Below are 20,450 nucleotides of genomic sequence, written 5' to 3' on the forward strand. Positions count from 1 at the left end.
CAAGGAGGGGTGACTTGCGGGGCTCGGACCAGGTTCTGTTACCCAGAATCCTTTGCAAATCTCAAAATTTGGCTAAAAAAACACATGTTCCTCACATTTCTGTGGCAGAAAGTTCTGGAATCTGAGAGGAGCCACAAATTTCCTTCCACCCAGCGTTCCCCCACGTCTCCCGATAAAAATGATACCTCACTTGTGTGGTTAGGCCTAGCGCCCGCGACAGGATATGCCCCAAAACACAACGTGGACATATCACAGAAAACAGCTGTTTTTAGCAAAGTGACTACCTGTAGATTTTGGCCTCTAGCTCAGCCGCCACCTAGGGAAACCTACCAAACCTGTGCATTTCTGAAAACTGGAGACCTAGGGGAATCTAAGGAGGGGTGACTTGCGGGGCTCGGACCAGGTTCTGTTACCCAGAATCCTTTGCAAACCTCAAAATTTGGTTAAAAAAACACATGTTCCTCACATTTCTGTGGCAGAAAGTTCTGGAATCTGAGAGGAGCCACAAATTTCCTTCCACCCAGCGTTCCCCCACGTCTCCCGATAAAAATGATACCTCACTTGTGTGGGTAGGCCTAGCGCCCGCAACAGGATATGCCCCAAAACACAACGTGGACATATCACAGAAAACAGAGCTGTTTTTAGCAAAGTGACTACCTGTAGATTTTGGCCTCTAGCTCAGCCGGCACCTAGGGAAACCTACCAAACCTGTGCATATCTGAAAACTAGAGACCTAGGGGAATCCAAGGAGGGGTGACTTGCGGGGCTCGGACCAGGTTCTGTTACCCAGAATCCTTTGCAAACCTCAAAATTTGGCTAAAAATACACATGTTACTCACATTTCTGTGGCAGAAAGTTCTGGAATCTGAGAGGAGCCACAAATTTCCTTCTACCCAGCGTTCCCCCAAGTCTCCCGATAAAAATGATACCTCACTTGCGTGGGTAGGCCTAGCGCCGGCGACAGGAAACACCCCAAAGCGCAACGTGGACACATCCTAAATTTTGGAAAAAAACAGAGGTGTTTTTTGCGAAGTGCCTACCTGTAGATTTTGGCCTCTAGCTCAGCCGGCACCTAGGGAAACCTACCAAACCTGTGCATTTCTGAAAACTAGAGACCTAGGGGAATCCAAGGAGGGGTGACTTGCGGGGCTCGGACCAGGTTCTGTTACCCAGAATCCTTTGCAAACCTCAAAATTTGGCTAAAAAAACACATGTTCCTCACATTTCTGTGGCAGAAAGTTCTGGAATCTGAGAGGAGCCACAAATTTCCTTCCACCCAGCGTTCCCCCACGTCTCCCGATAAAAATGATACCTCACTTGTGTGGGTAGGCCTAGCGCCCGCGACAGGATATGCCCCAAAACACAACGTGGACATATCACAGAAAACAGAGCTGTTTTTAGCAAAGTGACTACCTGTAGATTTTGGCCTCTAGCTCAGCCGCCACCTAGGGAAACCTACGAAACCTGTGCATTTCTGAAAACTAGAGACCTAGGGGAATCCAAGGAGGGGTGACTTGCGGGGCTCGGACCAGGTTCTGTTACCCAGAATCCTTTGCAAACCTCAAAATTTGGCTAAAAAAACACATGTTCCTCACATTTCTGTGGCAGAAAGTTCTGGAATCTGAGAGGAGCCACAAATTTCCTTCCACCCAGCGTTCCCCCACGTCTCCCGATAAAAATGATACCTCACTTGTGTGGGTAGGCCTAGCGCCCGCGACAGGATATGCCCCAAAACACAACGTGGACATATCACAGAAAACAGAGCTGTTTTTAGCAAAGTGACTACCTGTAGATTTTGGCCTCTAGCTCAGCCGGCACCTAGGAAAACCTACCAAACCTGTGCATTTCTGAAAACTAGAGACCTAGGGGAATCCAAGGAGGGGTGACTTGCGGGGCTCGGACCAGGTTCTGTTACCCAGAATCCTTTGCAAATCTCAAAATTTGGCTAAAAAAACACATGTTCCTCACATTTCTGTGGCAGAAAGTTCTGGAATCTGAGAGGAGCCACAAATTTCCTTCCACCCAGCGTTCCCCCACGTCTCCCGATAAAAATGATACCTCACTTGTGTGGTTAGGCCTAGCGCCCGCGACAGGATATGCCCCAAAACACAACGTGGACATATCACAGAAAACAGCTGTTTTTAGCAAAGTGACTACCTGTAGATTTTGGCCTCTAGCTCAGCCGCCACCTAGGGAAACCTACCAAACCTGTGCATTTCTGAAAACTGGAGACCTAGGGGAATCTAAGGAGGGGTGACTTGCGGGGCTCGGACCAGGTTCTGTTACCCAGAATCCTTTGCAAACCTCAAAATTTGGTTAAAAAAACACATGTTCCTCACATTTCTGTGGCAGAAAGTTCTGGAATCTGAGAGGAGCCACAAATTTCCTTCCACCCAGCGTTCCCCCACGTCTCCCGATAAAAATGATACCTCACTTGTGTGGGTAGGCCTAGCGCCCGCAACAGGATATGCCCCAAAACACAACGTGGACATATCACAGAAAACAGAGCTGTTTTTAGCAAAGTGACTACCTGTAGATTTTGGCCTCTAGCTCAGCCGGCACCTAGGGAAACCTACCAAACCTGTGCATATCTGAAAACTAGAGACCTAGGGGAATCCAAGGAGGGGTGACTTGCGGGGCTCGGACCAGGTTCTGTTACCCAGAATCCTTTGCAAACCTCAAAATTTGGCTAAAAATACACATGTTACTCACATTTCTGTGGCAGAAAGTTCTGGAATCTGAGAGGAGCCACAAATTTCCTTCTACCCAGCGTTCCCCCAAGTCTCCCGATAAAAATGATACCTCACTTGCGTGGGTAGGCCTAGCGCCGGCGACAGGAAACACCCCAAAGCGCAACGTGGACACATCCTAAATTTTGGAAAAAAACAGAGGTGTTTTTTGCGAAGTGCCTACCTGTAGATTTTGGCCTCTAGCTCAGCCGGCACCTAGGGAAACCTACCAAACCTGTGCATTTCTGAAAACTAGAGACCTAGGGGAATCCAAGGAGGGGTGACTTGCGGGGCTCGGACCAGGTTCTGTTACCCAGAATCCTTTGCAAACCTCAAAATTTGGCTAAAAAAACACATGTTCCTCACATTTCTGTGGCAGAAAGTTCTGGAATCTGAGAGGAGCCACAAATTTCCTTCCACCCAGCGTTCCCCCACGTCTCCCGATAAAAATGATACCTCACTTGTGTGGGTAGGCCTAGCGCCCGCGACAGGATATGCCCCAAAACACAACGTGGACATATCACAGAAAACAGAGCTGTTTTTAGCAAAGTGACTACCTGTAGATTTTGGCCTCTAGCTCAGCCGCCACCTAGGGAAACCTACGAAACCTGTGCATTTCTGAAAACTAGAGACCTAGGGGAATCCAAGGAGGGGTGACTTGCGGGGCTCGGACCAGGTTCTGTTACCCAGAATCCTTTGCAAACCTCAAAATTTGGCTAAAAAAACACATGTTCCTCACATTTCTGTGGCAGAAAGTTCTGGAATCTGAGAGGAGCCACAAATTTCCTTCCACCCAGCGTTCCCCCACGTCTCCCGATAAAAATGATACCTCACTTGTGTGGGTAGGCCTAGCGCCCGCGACAGGATATGCCCCAAAACACAACGTGGACATATCACAGAAAACAGAGCTGTTTTTAGCAAAGTGACTACCTGTAGATTTTGGCCTCTAGCTCAGCCGGCACCTAGGAAAACCTACCAAACCTGTGCATTTCTGAAAACTAGAGACCTAGGGGAATTCAAGGAGGGGTGACTTGTGTGGCTCGGACCAGGTTCTGTTACCCAGAATCCTTTGCAAACCTCAAAATTTGGCTAAAAAAACACATGTTCCTCACATTTCTGTGGCAGAAAGTTCTGGAATCTGAGAGGAGCCACAAATTTCCTTCCACCCAGCGTTCCCCCACGTCTCCCGATAAAAATGATACCTCACTTGTGTGGGTAGGCCTAGCGCCCGCGACAGGATATGCCCCAAAACACAACGTGGACACATCACAGAAAACAGAGCTGTTTTTAGCAAAGTGACTACCTGGAGATTTTGGCCTCTAGCTCAGCCGCCACCTCGGGAAACCTACCAAACCTGTACATTTCTGAAAACTAGAGACCTAGGGGAATCCAAGGAGGGGTGACTTGCGGGGCTGGGACCAGGTTCTGTTACCCAGAATCCTTTGCAAACCTCAAAATTTGGCTAAAAATACACGTTACTCACATTTCTGTGGCAGAAAGTTCTGGAATCTGAGAGGAGCCACAAATTTCCTTCTACCCAGCGTTCCCCCAAGTCTCCCGATAAAAATGATACCTCACTTGTGTGGGTAGGACTAGCGCCCACGAAAGGAAAGGGCCCAAAACACAACGTGGACACATCACATTTTTTTATAAAAAGCAGTGCCTACCTGTGGATTTTGGCCTGTAGCTCAGCCGACACCTGAGGAAACCTAGCAAACCAGTGCATTTTTGAAAACTAGAAACCCAGGGGAATCCAAGATGGGGTGACTTGCGGGGCTCTGACCAGGTTCTGTTACCCAGAATCCTTTGCAAACATCAAAATTTGGCCCAAAAAACACTTTTTCCTCTCATTTCGGTGACAGAAAGTTCTGGAATCTGAGAGGAGCCACAAATTTCCTTCCACCCAGCGTTCCCCTAAGTCTCTCGATAAAAATGGTACATCACTTCTGTGGGTAGGCCTAGCGCCCACAAAAGGAAATGGCCCAAAACACAACGTGGACACAACATATTTTTTCACACAAAACAGAGGTGTTTTTTGCAAGGTGCCTACCTGTGGTGTTTGGCCTGTAGCTCAGCCGGCCCCAGGGGGGGGGGGCAGAAATGCCCTAAAATAAATTTGCCCCCCCAACCCCCACCCTCCCCAGCCGGGAGCGACCCTTGCCTACGGGGTCGCTCCCCCTGCGTGACATTAGCACCAAAAAACAAATCCCCAGTGCCTAGTGGTTTCTGCCCCCTTGGGGGCAGGTTGACCTAAACTCAGCCAATCTGTCCCCAAGGGGGGCAGAAATGGCCTAAATACAATTTGTCCCCCAGGGGAGCGACTTTTGCCTGATGGGTCGCTCCCCATCTCTAAAAAAAAAAAAAAAAAAACAAAGAAAAAAAAGAAAAATTCCCCTGGCGCCTAGAGGTTTCTGCCCCCCGGGGGGGCAGAAATGGGCTAAAATAAATTTGCCCCCCCAACACCCCTCCCCCCCCGGGAGCGACCCTTGCCTACGGGGTCGCTCCCCCTGCGTGACATTGGCGCCAAAAAACAAATCCCCGGTGCCTAGTGGTTTCTGCCCCCTTGGGGGCAGGTTGACCTAAACTCAGCCAATCTGCCCCCAAGGGGGGCAGAAATGGCCTAAATACAATTTGTCCCCCAGGGGAGCGACTTTTGCCTGATGGGTCGCTCCCCATCTCTAAAAAAAGAAACAACAACAAAAAAAAAAACACAAAAAAAAAATTGCCCTGGTGCCTAGAGTGTTCTGCCCAATCCCCCCCCCCCCCGGGGCAGTTCGGCCTAATAATAGGCCGATCTGTCCCCCGGGGGGCAGAAATGGCCTAAAATAAATTTGATCCCCCAACCCCCCCCACCCCCCCCCCCCCCCCCCCCCCCCGGAGCGACCCTTGCCTACGGGGTCGCTCCCCCTGCGTGACATTGGCGCCAAAAAACAAATCCCCGGTGCCTAGTGGTTTCTGCCCCCTTGGGGGCAGATTGACCTAAAATTGGCCAATCTGCCCCCAGGGGGGCAGAAATGGTCTAAATACAATTTGCCCCCCCAGGGGAGCGACCCTTGCCTGATGGGTCGCTCCCCATCTCTAAAAAAAGAAACAACAAAAAAAAAAACACACAAAAAAAAAATTGCCCTGGCGCCTAGAGTGTTCTGCCCCCCCCCCCGGGGGGCAGTTCGGCCTAATAATAGGCCGATCTGTCCCCCGGGGGGGCAGAAATGGCCTAAAATAAATTTGCCCCCCCAACCCCCACCCCCCCCCCCCCCCCGGGAGCGACCCTTGCCTACGGGGTCGCTCCCCCTGCGTGACATTGGTGCCAAAAAACAAATCCCCGGTGCCTAGTGGTTTCTGCCCCCTTGGGGGCAGATTGACCTAAAATCGGCCAATCTGCCCCCAGGGGGGCAGGAATGGTCTAAATACAATTTGCCCCCCAGGGGAGCGACCCTTGCCTGATGGGTCGCTCCCCATCTCTAAAAAAAAAAAATACACAAAAAAAAAATTTGCCCTGGCGCCTAGAGGTTTCTTCCCCCCCTGGGGGCAGATCGGCCTAATAATAGGCCGATCTGCCCCCAGGGGGGGCAGAAAAGGCCTTCCCAAAAAATTGCCCCCCCTGGGAGCGACCCTTGCCAAAGGGGTCGCTTTGTTGCGTGACATTCGCGCGCAAAAACAAACTCCCTGGTGTCTAATGGTTTCTGCCCCCCTTGGGGGCAGATTGGCCTTATCAAAATAGGCCAATCTGCCCCCAAGGGGGGCAGAAATGGCCTAAATATATATTGCCCCGTAGGGGAGCGACCCTTGCCTAAGGGATCGCTCCCCACCTAAAAAAAAAGAATTCATCACAAAAAAAAAAGGTCCCTGGTGCCTAGAGGTTTCTGCCCCCCCTGGGGCCAGATCGGCCTAATAATAGGCCAATCTGCCCCCAGGGGGGGCAGAAAAGGCCTTCCTAAAAAAATGCCCCCCTGGGAGCGACCCTTGCCCAAGGGGTCGCTCCCTTTTGCCAATTTCAAGAAAAGAAAAAAAAATCCCTGGTGTCTAGTGGGGTTTCAAAAGCCGGATTGCAAGCAATCCGGCTTTTGAAACCTGTGAGAGACTTCAAAGGGAAGGAAATACATTTCCTTCCCTTTGAAGCCTCTCGGGGCCTCCCCCATGGGATTGAAAAAGAAATGCAAAAGCATTTCTTTTTCAATCGCGCTGGAAGCAGAGTGTGACTAATCAGCGCTGACGTCACAGGGGGGGTTGGGGGGGTCGGGGGTGGGAGGGGAAGGGCTTCCCCTTCCATCCCTGACTTGGGGGGGTGGGGAGGGACCCCACAGAGGGAGCGAGAGCGCTCCCTCTGGGCTCTGTGCACAGGACGTAATGGTTACGTCCTGGGCACAGCAGCACTGTGCCTCAGGACGTAACCATTACGTCCTGGGCACAGAAGGGGTTAAAATGTACTCTATTTTTCTAAGTTGGTATGGGATTTGTCTTGTGGTGTGTTGTCACTTTATTACTGTTTGTGTGCTGCATAAATACTTTACATATTTCCTCTAAGTTAAGCCTGATTGCTGTGTGTCAAGCTACCAGAGGGTTAAGCACAGGTTATTTTAGTGACTTTAGTGGTTTACACTAAAAAGGACTGTGGCTTTTGCTTGGGTAGGGTTAACAGCCTACTCAACCAACAACCCAGTTTATCACAAAGTTGTTCAGACAGTGGTATATCTTATTCCTAGATGTCACCTACTTTATATATAACCATTAGATTACTAGGTCCAGAAATAGAGTGCAGGGGTCCACCAAGTATAACAGAATGTCATTTGCATAGAGAACAAGATTATATCCTCCCCTTTTGAGTCCCCTTGAATGCCCTGGACCAGGGCATCTTACCTGATTCACCCAGATAAATGCATCAAACAGTCATACGCTTTTTACAAAGGCCGTATCATTTGTGGCTCTGGGCATATGCTTTGTGGATGACTGTTGTAATTTATTTGCTCTGAGTGCCAAGTTAAGACTGTAAAAATTTTTTATTTATCTTTTGTGTCCTGCAGTTAAAAGTCGGAAGCCATCCATTGGAGAGCTCATCTTGCGCCATACCAGCAGCCCGACTAAAGCGCGCCAGGCTGCCCAACTTGCTTTCCAGCACATGAGGGAAGGGCAGGTTTTGCATGCCCTCTCTGGAACGTCTATCTTTAAGAGTTCGGCTGAGAAACAGAATGAGGCACTGAGGGTGAAGAATGCAGTGTACTGTGCAGTCATTTTCGTCGAGTTCCTGAAGGAGCTGGCAGCCATTGCACAGGAGCATGCAGTGACGTCACCGTTTCTGCTGGAATCAATGGAGGAGTGACTATCTGAGTAGAACTGAGTGCATAAAAGCACAGGAGCCTACAGCCTCCTGGTTGTTTCTACTGCGTTCCGTGGGGTAGTGACTGTTCAGCGACCGAGTGGCGTTCGAGTATACATTGACCGTCCAGGGAAAAGTCATGGTCCATTTAGGAGGGCTGAGAGCACAGAGCCTGTGGTTACTTCATGCCTTTCTGATCCGGCGGGAAGCACTTGAGCGCGCAGCCTTGCCGTCACCATGCCTTCATTGTCCTCAAGAGGTGACCTTCTCACACAGAAGAGTGACTTGCCACCAATCACCACATCTTGGGTTTGTCCATAGCACAGTGACAAACCGAGAGATCCTACTTGTGTAAGTGTAAAATAGGTCCCTTGGTTTTGCATTATGTTTGTTGAAAAAGTAACTCTGTTGGACGACAGGAGACATTGGAACTGACCTTTGCCCTGTTTCCTCATTTTTGTGGTAACACAAGTAGGGAAAGCGGAGAGAGGCAAGCCCGGGACGTCAGCTACTGTCAGCTCACTTTTAAAGAAGCCCTTCTCCCTTGCATAATGAATGGAAGCGGTCTGTCGCTGTAGTGCAAGAGCACTGCAAACTACCTACAGCAATGTCCGCAAACATATCTACTCTGGCACCATCTTTTGCCTCCCTTTTCTGGACCATTGTGGGAAGATCATGAATTTATCAGCAAGTGTGCTTTCAAAAAGAAAGGTCGTCATTGGTGGAGGTGGTGGAGGTCTTTGTTAGTACAAATGACTCTCTTCTACCACTGAATGTGCATTTCTTATGCGGGTGGCACTGTGGGAAGCCACAGATTGCCTCACACGCCCACCAATTTGCCATCTTCGTTTCTCAAGAGACATATTGCATTGAGTATTCCTTCTAGCTCTGTGCGAAGAAAATGCAGTTCTTTCCTTCACCAAACTAGGGTGAGCTTAGAAAACCCCACAGCGCTCAGCTGCCATGCAAACCCCAAATATCAGTGGGCCTCTGTGCTCATGGCTTTTTTTTAACAACTGGAAAACACTACAGCAGGGCTTTGCATTTTACACTTCTTGTGTGTAGATAGACATTTGGACCTGCACCCAAACATTTTATGATGAATGCGGATGGGAGGGGAAATTTTATAATTTATTTAAGAATGAATGTTTTATGAAGAACATGCTATTCCTTGTTGTTGCATTTGTAAATGATTTCATATGTACATAGATATACTTTATAAATCTGTCCGGCCCGGCTGGTCAGTAGAATGGATTTAAGCACCCCTCCAGGGCAGAGAGCGACACCCAGTAACCATGGAAACTGTCCGACCACTATCTTACAGACAGACCTCTTATGCACATAGGGTCACATTGCAAAATGTATGTTCACATCATATATTCTCCTGCCTTCAGCCTGCAGGGTCCTACTCCATTGTTTGAATTGGCCAAGTGTGTTCTTCTTTTTCCCTTCCAATTTCTCTCAGCTCGTTCCAGAAAATGTATGCTAAGTCTAAGTAGTACATTGTCACTTCATTGTTGTCAAGAGCCGGTTGTTGTACACAAAAGTTCCCCCTACACAATCCATTTGTTGTTATCTGTAACTGTTTTTACAATTTCCATCTCAGTGTGATAGTATAATCTTAGTTGGGACACACTTGGATACATAATGACTCCATATGTTTGATGTAAGCTGAATGCATCCTTACAGAGGAGGAAGTATCTATTTGCCCTTCCCACCTACCTAACACACAGTGGCCCTACTCCAAGACTTCTGCTTTCAAATACTGTCCTACAATGGATTGCCTTCTTGGTAATGACCCAAGCTCTTCACCCCTTTTTAGATCCAAGCAATATCATTTGTAGCATAGCGTCCCTCAAGCTTTACCCATTTACCCTCTCCTTTTTTATTATGTTACACCTCAATAAATTCATAGAAGCCCCAGGACATCATGCTGCAGATGACATCAATTTGGTATTTGAGCTGTCACCCGATGTCTGCAGTCTCTAAAGACACAGTTTGAGAATGTCTTCATCAAAGGTACTCTGTGTCAGTGTTAAATATTTTGCCTTAGGTTCAGTACAGTAGAGTACATACGGAGAGCTACATTTGGTATAAAACCAATAGGCCTCAAAATATAAAGAGGATCTTTTCATTCACCACGTTCAAACTACCATTTTGTTCCTTCAAGGAGTTTTGTGTTAAGTGTGCCTTGAAATACCATTCTGGGAGATAAAACTCTAATGGAATCACATAGTGCAGTGTGAAATATAAAACAGTTAGCTACTCAAAAGAGCCAGCTAATGCCTTGGTGAATTACATTCTCATTGGACATTGTTTTTGAACAGTCACTCTGAGACCTCTGTTTCACACTCTGTACTGCGCCTAAAGCATGTTCTTTTGGAAGAAAATATCCCCACATTTACCAGCATTCAACTGTGGGGGCTGTTGTTCTGTGCACTGAGTTACAAGAGTCCAGCAGGTCTGCTCAGGACACTGATGAAATAATTGAATGTTAAATTGCTTGTTTAGGTATGTAGTTATTTGTAGCAACAAGAGGAAAATCTAAATGACATGTTATTTTCACAGACAGCTGTCACAACGAAATTGACAACCACCTTTGACAATTCAGTGAAGTGGTACACCTGACGGAATTTCAGAAGGTCCCTGAAAATACTTTCATCTTCCCCATAGCCATGCTGCTCTTGCTCGTCACATCTCGTCTCTGTACGTAGATGAGGGTATTTTACCCGAACAAGCAACTTTAGGCGGGTTTAATGTGTGAGTGCAATGTATTGAGGTTCTAAAGATGAAAAACTCACCTGTAACAGTAGTTATCCAGCGAGGGATCCAACCCACATTCATAAATGTACTACTCCTGCTACTCAGCCGGGCCACGGAAACACCACAAACGCTATATCTGTATGTTTTAAGTCATTTTCTCACTTTTTCTTTTTCCTGGGAATGCATCATTTCAAAACATGCAAAATCAAAATAGTGCTCCAAAATGAAGCATTGAAAAACTGGGTGTCTCTAGCCAGTGGGGCCTACTTAGGGCTCCTCATGCAGCCACTGTATTTCCTTTACTTATCTGAAAGTAAACCAATCAAAGAAGCATCTAATGAGGAGAGGATGAGAGGGCCAGGAAGAATGGCTGGTCGGTTAGGCATCTGGGAAAGATCCTTACCCAGAGAACTATTGTTTCAGTTAAATCAATTTTCGCTCTCCAGCGAGGGGTCGTTGCCAGATTCAAAGCATTAGAATGAAGTCCCGAGCAGTATCAGTGGATGTGGAAGGGTATAGGAATGATTCGGTTTGGGGAACAAAGGTTTGCGGTCGATGCAAGAGTGACTTGGTCACCAGTAGTACCTTCCAAATATGAGCAGTAATGAGCACAACAAGCAAGTATAGTCCTCATAGGTGCTGCTTTGCATGTCTCATGAATAGGCACATTGCAAAAAAGGCTCTCTCCTGTACTCCTGGAGAGCCTTGGGTACTCCAGAACTAGCCTGCTTAGAGAGGGACAGCTGAATGTATCCCACAATCCACCCAGAGAGGGGTTGCTTAGTAAATGGCCTCCAATCCTAGTCAGTCTGGAAAACTGAGGGTCTTATTAAGAGCTTATGGACGGGATACCTCATCTTAAGTGAGGTAGATATCCCAGCTGCCTCATTATAAGTGTCGTAGGCTTCCGTGCACTTGTAATTTAGCAGAAAGAATATCCACTGTGTTTTTGACAAAGTATCCCATTCGCCAAGCTTTAAAATAATGCACATTCGTCTTTACTCTTGCCGTACAACTTTTTTTTTTTTATTCATGTTTTCAGAGAATCTGCATAAATGTCAGTGAACCACAATATCAAATTAATGTTGTATTAAATAGGAGCTGGGGTAAAGTTATAGGGATGAGATTGAAGCATTCATTGTATAGTATATAACATAAAGCATACATACAGGAAATCTTTTTCATATATATTCATAATTGATTGTCTGGCCTTTGTACTTGCAAAACATATATTTTCCATAGCGGCTAAGTTCATCATTCTTTGTACCCAGCAGTATATATCCAGTGTAATTTTAATTTTCCAGAATCTCTTACTGATCATCAATGCTTTAAAGACCCAAATTATTTTCCCTTAACGAAAGTTCTCCACTTTTGGGATGTTGTTAGGCAACAACATCCCAGTATTAATGCCAAATTCATATCTGACATCCAGATTTATTCTCTCATTTACACCCACCCATGTACAGTTTGCTTTTGGGCAATACATTAAAAGATACATTGAACTTGATTTTATCCACGCCTCATCTCCAGCAGGTATTCACCTCTGCCACTTGTAATTTTGCAGTCGTGAACAATCACCAGGTGACTGTGTGTTGGATTAGCCACAGTTTCAGGTCAGATCCCATGACACACAGGTAAGATTTGCATTTGGGCTCTGAATCATGCAAAACCTCATCCTCAGTCTCCTGAGTCCGGTCATGTCCGCTTTGTTCAAGTAATTGGTCTGAGTCTTGGTGTAGAAGCAGTTTTTCATAGATAGTTGGTTACCTGTCCATATTTCCCTCTTTGCATAACCATTATTGAGCAGGCTATTCAGGGCATCTGTGACAATCGCTGGAGATGCTATTCCGTGCAAACAGTGTTCAGTTATTTTCACTTTTCTGCCATCTTGTTTCTTGTCTCTAATTATTGCCTCAAAAGGCGCCACGGCCTGTCACTCCATATCTGTTGAGTAATGTAGATGGAGGCACTTTTCCATTTCTTCTACTGTAGCACCAGCTATTCTATTTTACTTGTGGGATACCCTGTATAAAAGCAAATGTACAGATGTCTAGATTTATGTCAAACTTCCTAGCCAGTGTCCTCGCCAGATATCTCGTAATATTTAGGAGACACCTCACATTAACCTGTTCTACTTCTTGTTTTGAGCAGACTGAGAACATAATGCCTTGGTTGTCTCCCCACTGGGTTTGTATATGTACCAAGTGAGGTATTTCTAAGAAATCTATATCAATTGATGACTTAAGCCATTGCAGTATAAAAGTTTGTGCATATTATTTCAACCATGGCAATCCAAATCTCCTTTAGATGTAGGAATCTGCAGTATTTCAGTAATTTCTTTTCTTCTGGTACCTTTACTCCAAGTAGATGTCAAAAACGTTTTTCTACTTGTTTATATGTAGAGGGCATATCATATATGCTATTGCTGATTACTCAAACTATATAAGGACCTTGGACATACTGGCATTTTAATTCAATGTATCTGTTGTTCGATCATTGTGTCTCAGTTTAGTTCAGCTATTTGTGTTGTAGCCGTCAGGATCCTAAAAGCTATCTTACTTTTACAAGTACCAGAATTATTCCACTTAGCCTCTGAAAGTGTTCCTCGGTAACAAAGAAGCATTAGATTGTTCCTGATTGTTTATAATCTGAAAGTTTACCATAGTTATTGATGCCATTCATCAGACACGGTAGAGTGGCATGTCATCACCATAGAGCTATACCTCTGTCTCTGTTATTGTTAAATTCTTCTTCAATCTTTTTTCTTCTTAGAAATAGCTGTTGCTAGAGATTCAATAGCCAAGTTAACAACACCAGTGAAATAGAGCACCCATGTTTTGTTCTTACAAAATATCATCTGTTCAGTAAAAAGTCCATTTGTACCTGTTGTAGCTGTGCTCCTTGATGTAGAGTAGATACTGCATTTCTGAAGTTGTCTCCAAAGTTCATAGTCTGGTGTTTTTCAAAGAAAGGCCAGTTCTGTATTGTGTAACACCTTCTCTCTATCAGTCTTAGAAGTACACGCTGTGTTTCCTTGTCCCTGGAGCAGCACATAATGTTATTTTTTCCTGTATCTTTTAGAAATATATCCATATTGGTCTTTATTAACAATGCTTCTGGTTTCTCCGTTAAGCCTCTCTGTCCATATCTTAGTTAAAATCTAGTGAGACTGGTCTCTAACTCTTCCCATGTAGTTTATATCTACCATGTTTGAGAATATCAATGAGAGTAAGCAATTTAAAGCTGTCTGGAAAACATTTGAAAGCAATTTTAGTATGTTACGTTTGAAGTAAGCCTTGGCTCAGGTTCAATTTGAATACTTTGTAGAGCTGATTGGTAAAACCATCTAGTCCCGGTGAGCAAAATTAATTTGAGCCTTTCTAAAAAGCCTAAATCGCCTGACCGATTGAACAATTACGGCGATGCAAAATACACTATATGGAAAACCTTCTTGAAATAAAGTACCCCAGTGGGTGTGGGGGCAAGCTTCGTTTAGGGTATTGCATACATTCTTTAGGCAAATTCAGATGTATATTCTAGAGAATTTCAGGAGCCATGTCATCAGAATGAGTTGAGGTCTGCTTGTGGTGTTTAACTCTCCATTTTCACCTGAACAGCAAATCCCATCTGAAGGATACTGTGATGTAGGCTGCATCTGACGTTCGTTGAAGAGTCTAATCTACCTTGCCCAGTTGGGTGCATTGAAAAACCTTTGTGCATCATAACTTCCTCAGAAACATTGGTATTAATGGCATATAGGGTTCAGGTTAGCGTATAATTATGCTCTGAACCAGTCTTTCAAAACAGTATTGGCACGCGTCCTTAAACTACTAGCCTCAATGCCTAAACCGTTTTTAGGGTCAAGCGCACAAGCGCTCTGGCCTGTTGTAATCTCTCTGTGGGCTTCTAACCACGCCCACTCTTGCTATTCATTATTTGTTGTTCTTGTCTTAAATGCTTCATTTTTATTGGTGCATTTTGTGAAATAGCCCTCCTTTTCTGTGCTGAGTTCCCTCCCCAAGTGCTTTAACTAAGTAAACATTTCTGTTGGTCTTCACACTGTCACACATCCTCCTGTTACAGGTGTGATGGCCCCTCCTCTGGGTTGGGTTTGCCTTACATCACTTCCTGTTACAGGGTGTGATGGCCTTTCCTCCGCTTTCAGTTTGCCTTTCATCCCAGCCACGATTCTTTCTAGATATTCGCGCAGGGGGCCAATAACTCTTGCACTCACGCTTAAGGCGGCTGTGGCCCTTTGATTCGGCTCGCTTCTGTCAACTGTTTTACTTTTCTATTTTAATTCATGTGGTAAGAAAAGTCCAGTTAGGGATTTACAACGCTAATGGCTCTAACTTGAGCAACTGTGAGACCCACTGCATTGCAAATGCTTGTTTTGGCAACAAGCATGTATGTAAGAGTTTCTTCCCAGGAGCTGAGTAGAAAATGAGCAACATCTAGATGACCCTCTTACTCATGCTGTCCTGGGAATTACATGCTCTGAGTATTTGTTGTTAAACACACATGCAGTGTTATGAATTGAGAGCCTCACATCCTGCGGGATGGTCCATTAACCTAGATCTTGGGCTTTCCTAATGTTTTTCCTCCACTGCTGGCAAACAACTTAAAGCATGTTGTTGCCCATTTAGTCCACCATTTCTTTTCCCTGCATCCTAACATGAAAGGCCTTCAGAGATCAAAGGATCTGGACTAAGAGATCCCCCCTCCAACGTACCCCCAGGCTAGACCTTTTAGTGACACATCTACACTCACTGTAACCAGGAACTTGGTGCGAAGATCTCTTCCTTAGGATCTCTTTGAATCCATCCATTAATCAATACATGGACAGGAGCACATGTGAAGATAGGTTCATCCCATAGTCCTGATGATTTGAAATGGACCCCTATAGATTACGTGCACGTCTGCAAAGGATGCATGTACAGACGAACATCGGGAAGATGCAAGATATTATTAGGCCCCAAAAGATGGTCATCTTTTCTGATCAGAGGATATGGGTTCAACTTGATCTCAAAAATGTTCATGTGGAATGAATAGCATCTCTCCATGGGCAGGAGGAAAGTAATCCAGCTGGTATGCAAAATAGCTCCTGGAAACTGTACTCTGGTAGATGTGGTCAGAGTCGACTTCTCCCTGGGAGAGCAGCAGAAAGACTGTACAGTAAAGAGCCTGATTGGAGTCCCTTTTCTAGGAGGCTTCTAGCAGCTAGAGGTCAAAAGCATGGAGGGTGTGACTCTCTTGTTGGTGAAGATGAGCCACCAGCAACGCAAAACACCGTCAGAGCCAATTTCAGGCTGGAAAGAAGAGCTTTGGATTGGTAGTGGGAACCTCCCACCATGAAAGGGAAGATATCTGTGGTGAGATCTAAATATTGATAAATGAAAGTAAATTTCTTGAAGATCTGTCATGAGCAGAAAGTCTTCCAGATTGAGAACAGTTATAACCGACTGTAGTTGCACTTTTCTATAATTCTTTTCTTTGTACAAATCCTAATGGGAACCCATAGATCCAGAATTGGCCGCCTTGCGTCTTCTGAAGCTTGCATGCCAAACAGAAAGTGTCAGGAGTGTTTAAATAGATCATCATGGCCTGGACCACGCTTGTCTAAAAAGGAGTACACCACAGGCCACCTGCTACAATGAGACATCAGCAATATCCATTGTAGCACGTATGAGATTATTGAGATTGTCTGCCCTTAATTTAGAGAAGCTTAGACCCTTAACTTTTCTATCCTAAAGTAGGTGTTGAATAAAAAAGTCTCCATTTTGTAACATTTGCTCTGACACAAGCCACCTCAAAATGTCAGGGCACCTCTTTCCAAGGACATCCAGGCTCTTGCTCATCATGTCCGGATGGGTCACTACCCCCCTCTATCCAGGATATCGTTTAGACATTGCTGAACCTGTCATAACATGAACTTGGGGACAGCCTCAGAGGAAGGTGTAAATCAGACGCCTTGTATTTTCGCTCCACCATCGTACACAATCTTAGTCCCAGCAGAGGCCAGAAATACTGAACTGATTCGCTCAAACAGTCCTTGTACTGGACCACTGCCATCTCAAGAGTATCAATTGGGAGAAATTGGGAAAAAATACATGTGGCCTGAAATGCTCCCTTGCTGTGATATTCATCATATTACCAAATAAGAATGTCTTTAGACATTCTCATGTGTGTTGGGGGGATATTCTTGAGGTGCTTCCTCCAAATTCTTATGATCATCATTTAATGTGTTCTCAATGGGTAAATTGTCCTCATCAGCACCGTACTCCTCATTATTCTCATGTCATCTTCATAGGAGAGGCTAGCTTGATTCTCATCCTGTAGGACTTCCTAGGCTGTAATGATTTCCTTAAGACTGAATCTCTCTGCATTGAAAACAGGCAATGAGGATGCAGATTCATTTGTCTCAGGGCCGGGCTGGGGAACCAGAAGCTGTCCTGGTAAAAATGCTCAAACCATCCCGCTCCCTTCGCACACTGGCACTATTTTATTCTTTCTCTGTCCTTCCCGCTCTTTCTTCTCCCTCATCACTCTCTCCCGGTCTTTGACGCCTCCATGTGCCTGCTGCAGTTAACCTCAGGGACCTGGGGAAAGTGACAGAGGCACCAGGAGCGGCCATGGGCCTTCAAACCCGTCCTCTGAGGGCTTCAGCCCACTGGGGAAATGCCCGGTGGAGTCAAGGGCCCTGTCCGGCCCTGGTCTGACTGCTCCTCTAAAGCGTGGAGTGATCATAGACACCACAGACAGCAGCATCAGCAGAAGGCACAAGTGGCCCTTAGCAAGAGATGTTGAGGCTGCACTCTCTGTAAGTCCTGGTTTCACAGCTAGAAGACCTAACTTGGGTGGATGGTTAAGGAGGGCTGGAGGGGTTGGAATGCTGTGACGGAGAGTACTTCACTTGCCTCTCCCCTGCTCTTGGTTTTGTTTTCAAATTATGTATGTTCTCACCTGATGTTTACTATCCCACTAGCTCCAGTATTTGAATGACCACATTTTAACTCAAGGAAGACCAGAAACGGCACGTTTTACTCTGAAAGATATTTGGAAAAGCAAAAGACATGTACAAGTCCCTTAATGAGTGAAAATGGATATACCTGGAATTTAAAAAGAATGAACACTAAATGAGTGCTCCGGAGCCTTGTTCTTTTCAATCTGGAGAAAAAACTAATATAGAATGGATGCCTGAAGGCTGTCTCGCTGCCCCTGCTGACATGCAGCCTTTTGATGCTTCCCTCGAGTGTGTTTTTCTGTTGTTTCTCTCTTTACACATTCCTAGTAAAAGGTGGAAAGTAGGAATAGTGTTTAAAAAGGCTGTATATGTTTTGTGGCATTTCCAAGGTCCAGTCCAGCTGCAGGAAATGAATCCAAGTTATGAATCTTGGAAAGATCCCCTCCTTGAAAACTATTAATACTGTATGCACACTGTCAACCTGTTTAAGACATATTCTGAACTGTTTCTTTAATATATGTGTGATGTCCCCTGGCCTTCAATGCAGGTAACAATGTAGAGCAGTGGTTCCCAACCTTTTGACTTCTGGGGACCCCCATTTGATTGTTTCTGGAACCCGGGGACCCCCACTGAATCATTATTTGAATCGGGGGACCCCCCCCACTGAGTCATTACTGGAAGCTGGGGACCTAATCTGTTAATATTATTTAATTTTCTAACCAGCCGCGGACCCCCTGAGGAGGCTTCGCGGACCCCCAGGTGTCCCCGGACCACAGGTTGGGAACCACTGATGTGGAGGTTTTGTAATGGTTTTAAAAAATGCTTTGTTGCTCCTGTGTGCCACCTTCTTCTAAAATCACAATCTTCACTGCATTGTCGGTGTGGGTTTTTACAGCAGTTTAGACTCTGCACCCCCGTATTAAATGTAGGCTGGTGTGGTGGCTCATCCATGGTTAAATACTTTAAAGATGGCAAAAATGCCCTTTTGTTCTCCTGTCTTTGTAAACTCATATGGGTTGTTTTAAATGTATAAATTTTAATGTTAAAATTTTACTAATATATGCAATAACTTGAAAGAGACTGCACATTTGTGTGAATGTATGCGGGACTGGTGCCCTGTGTTCGACAGACTTGTAATAATTGTAGAGTGCAGCATGTCAGGTAGTGCATAGTTGTGTAAAGCTGACTTAATTTGTGAGTAAATTATTTTTACTTCTGTTTCTACCCCTGCGTCAAAGAATTTTGCTGCCCCTTTACCCTTCGCAATAGACAAGTTTTTAGAAGCCGGACATATTTTTCCATGTTTACCCCAGTTTAATAGTACAGTTGGATGGATGGAGTTTTCACAAGTTGTTGTACATGTGTAGTGCCACCATTCTTATGCAGTCTTTCCACGTGCAGGATAAGTGGATGAGCTTGGGTGCAAATAGGATTATAGCTGAAGAAAGTTGCATTAAACTCGTACAGATTTTTACAAGGCAGGTTTAGAGCCTTTTTAAAGATACTAAACACTGATGCGGGAAGTGCAAAGCCAGAAGTCTCAGATTGTTTGAAGAATAATGATTATGGGCCAGATTTAGAGTTCGGCAAATGGTATTACTCTGTCACAAACGTGACAGATATCTCATCCGCCGACTTACGATCCCATTATATCCTATGGGAATCATAATATGGCGGATGGGGATATCCGTCACGTTTGTGACAGAGTAACCTGTCTGCCAAACTCTAAATAAATCAGGCCCTATGTTTGAAGATTTCAAGATGTTTTGTAGACTGGGGCTGAGGAACTAGATCTCTAGCAAGTGAAATTTGTTCTTTTTTTATCAGCTCCTTTGTTTGTTCATTAACCATTGATTAATTATTTGAGAATTTCTGACGCTTTCCTAGTCCCCAGGGAGGATGTAAACTGGGCTAAGTGGAAATGATTGTTAATAATACTTCAAAATTGCTGTTTCATGACCATGAGTAAGCTAGCCGAGCCATAATTTGAACTTGGCCACAAGGCCGAATTGTCTTGGAGACGGTGACAATATGTGTGCCAACTCTGATACTCTATAGATGTCCTCGTCCCTTCATGTCACAGATCACCGCCCTGCGTTCCTGGGCTGGGTTCAGGTAGGTTACACATGTAGAGCATGCACAGTCTCCGGGGCATCAGATCTTCGATGTTCGTGACCAGTAAGAATCACATGTCCACAGGACACTTAATGCACTGATGGCACGCAGGGTGCTACCCACAGTGGCTACTCTTGGCCTTGCTGCCCTAGTCTCTGGTTCACGCTTTAGGTAGCAGTGCATTGTGGTAAACGCCCCACTGGGATATTTATTGAGTTATGTTGTGTATTTGCATAAGAAAAAAAAAGATTTTTAGAAAGCAATCTGTGTTTGGCATAAAATAAAGTTTTAATTCAGGTTAAAGAAAAATCACACTTAATTTCTCAAAATAAATTGTGATGTGGAAACTATTTATCACGCCTCACATTTCCTTTGTTTGTTGTGTTCCACTTTACCCACAGTCATGTATCACAGTTCATAACACAGTAACCTTATAAAAAGTTCCACAACAAGAACAAGGACACTTTTGACAAGGCAATGGAAATATTTAGTGTAATGAAAGTGTCAAACAGTAAAATATTACTGTCACAATTTTTTTTCCCTTTTATCAGTCTCCTGATATGGG

General features: G+C 45.1%; 1 protein-coding gene across 2 annotated transcripts in view; it reads left to right on the top strand.

Annotated features, from left to right (window-relative positions):
• Nucleotides 1-20,235, top strand: part of FHIP1B (FHF complex subunit HOOK interacting protein 1B) — a 355,560-nt gene extending 335,325 nt beyond the window's left edge. For both annotated transcript variants that reach the window (XM_069203674.1, XM_069203676.1), the window contains exon 13: nt 7,751-20,235. In XM_069203674.1, the coding sequence (XP_069059775.1) occupies nt 7,751-8,046 (296 nt within the window). In that variant the 3' untranslated portion in view covers nt 8,047-20,235. The remainder of the gene's footprint in view (nt 1-7,750) is intronic.
• Nucleotides 20,236-20,450: the final 215 nt, after the last annotated feature.

The sequence above is a fragment of the Pleurodeles waltl genome, chromosome 8 (genome assembly GCF_031143425.1).
Source record: "Pleurodeles waltl isolate 20211129_DDA chromosome 8, aPleWal1.hap1.20221129, whole genome shotgun sequence".
NCBI lineage: Eukaryota > Metazoa > Chordata > Amphibia > Caudata > Salamandridae > Pleurodeles > Pleurodeles waltl.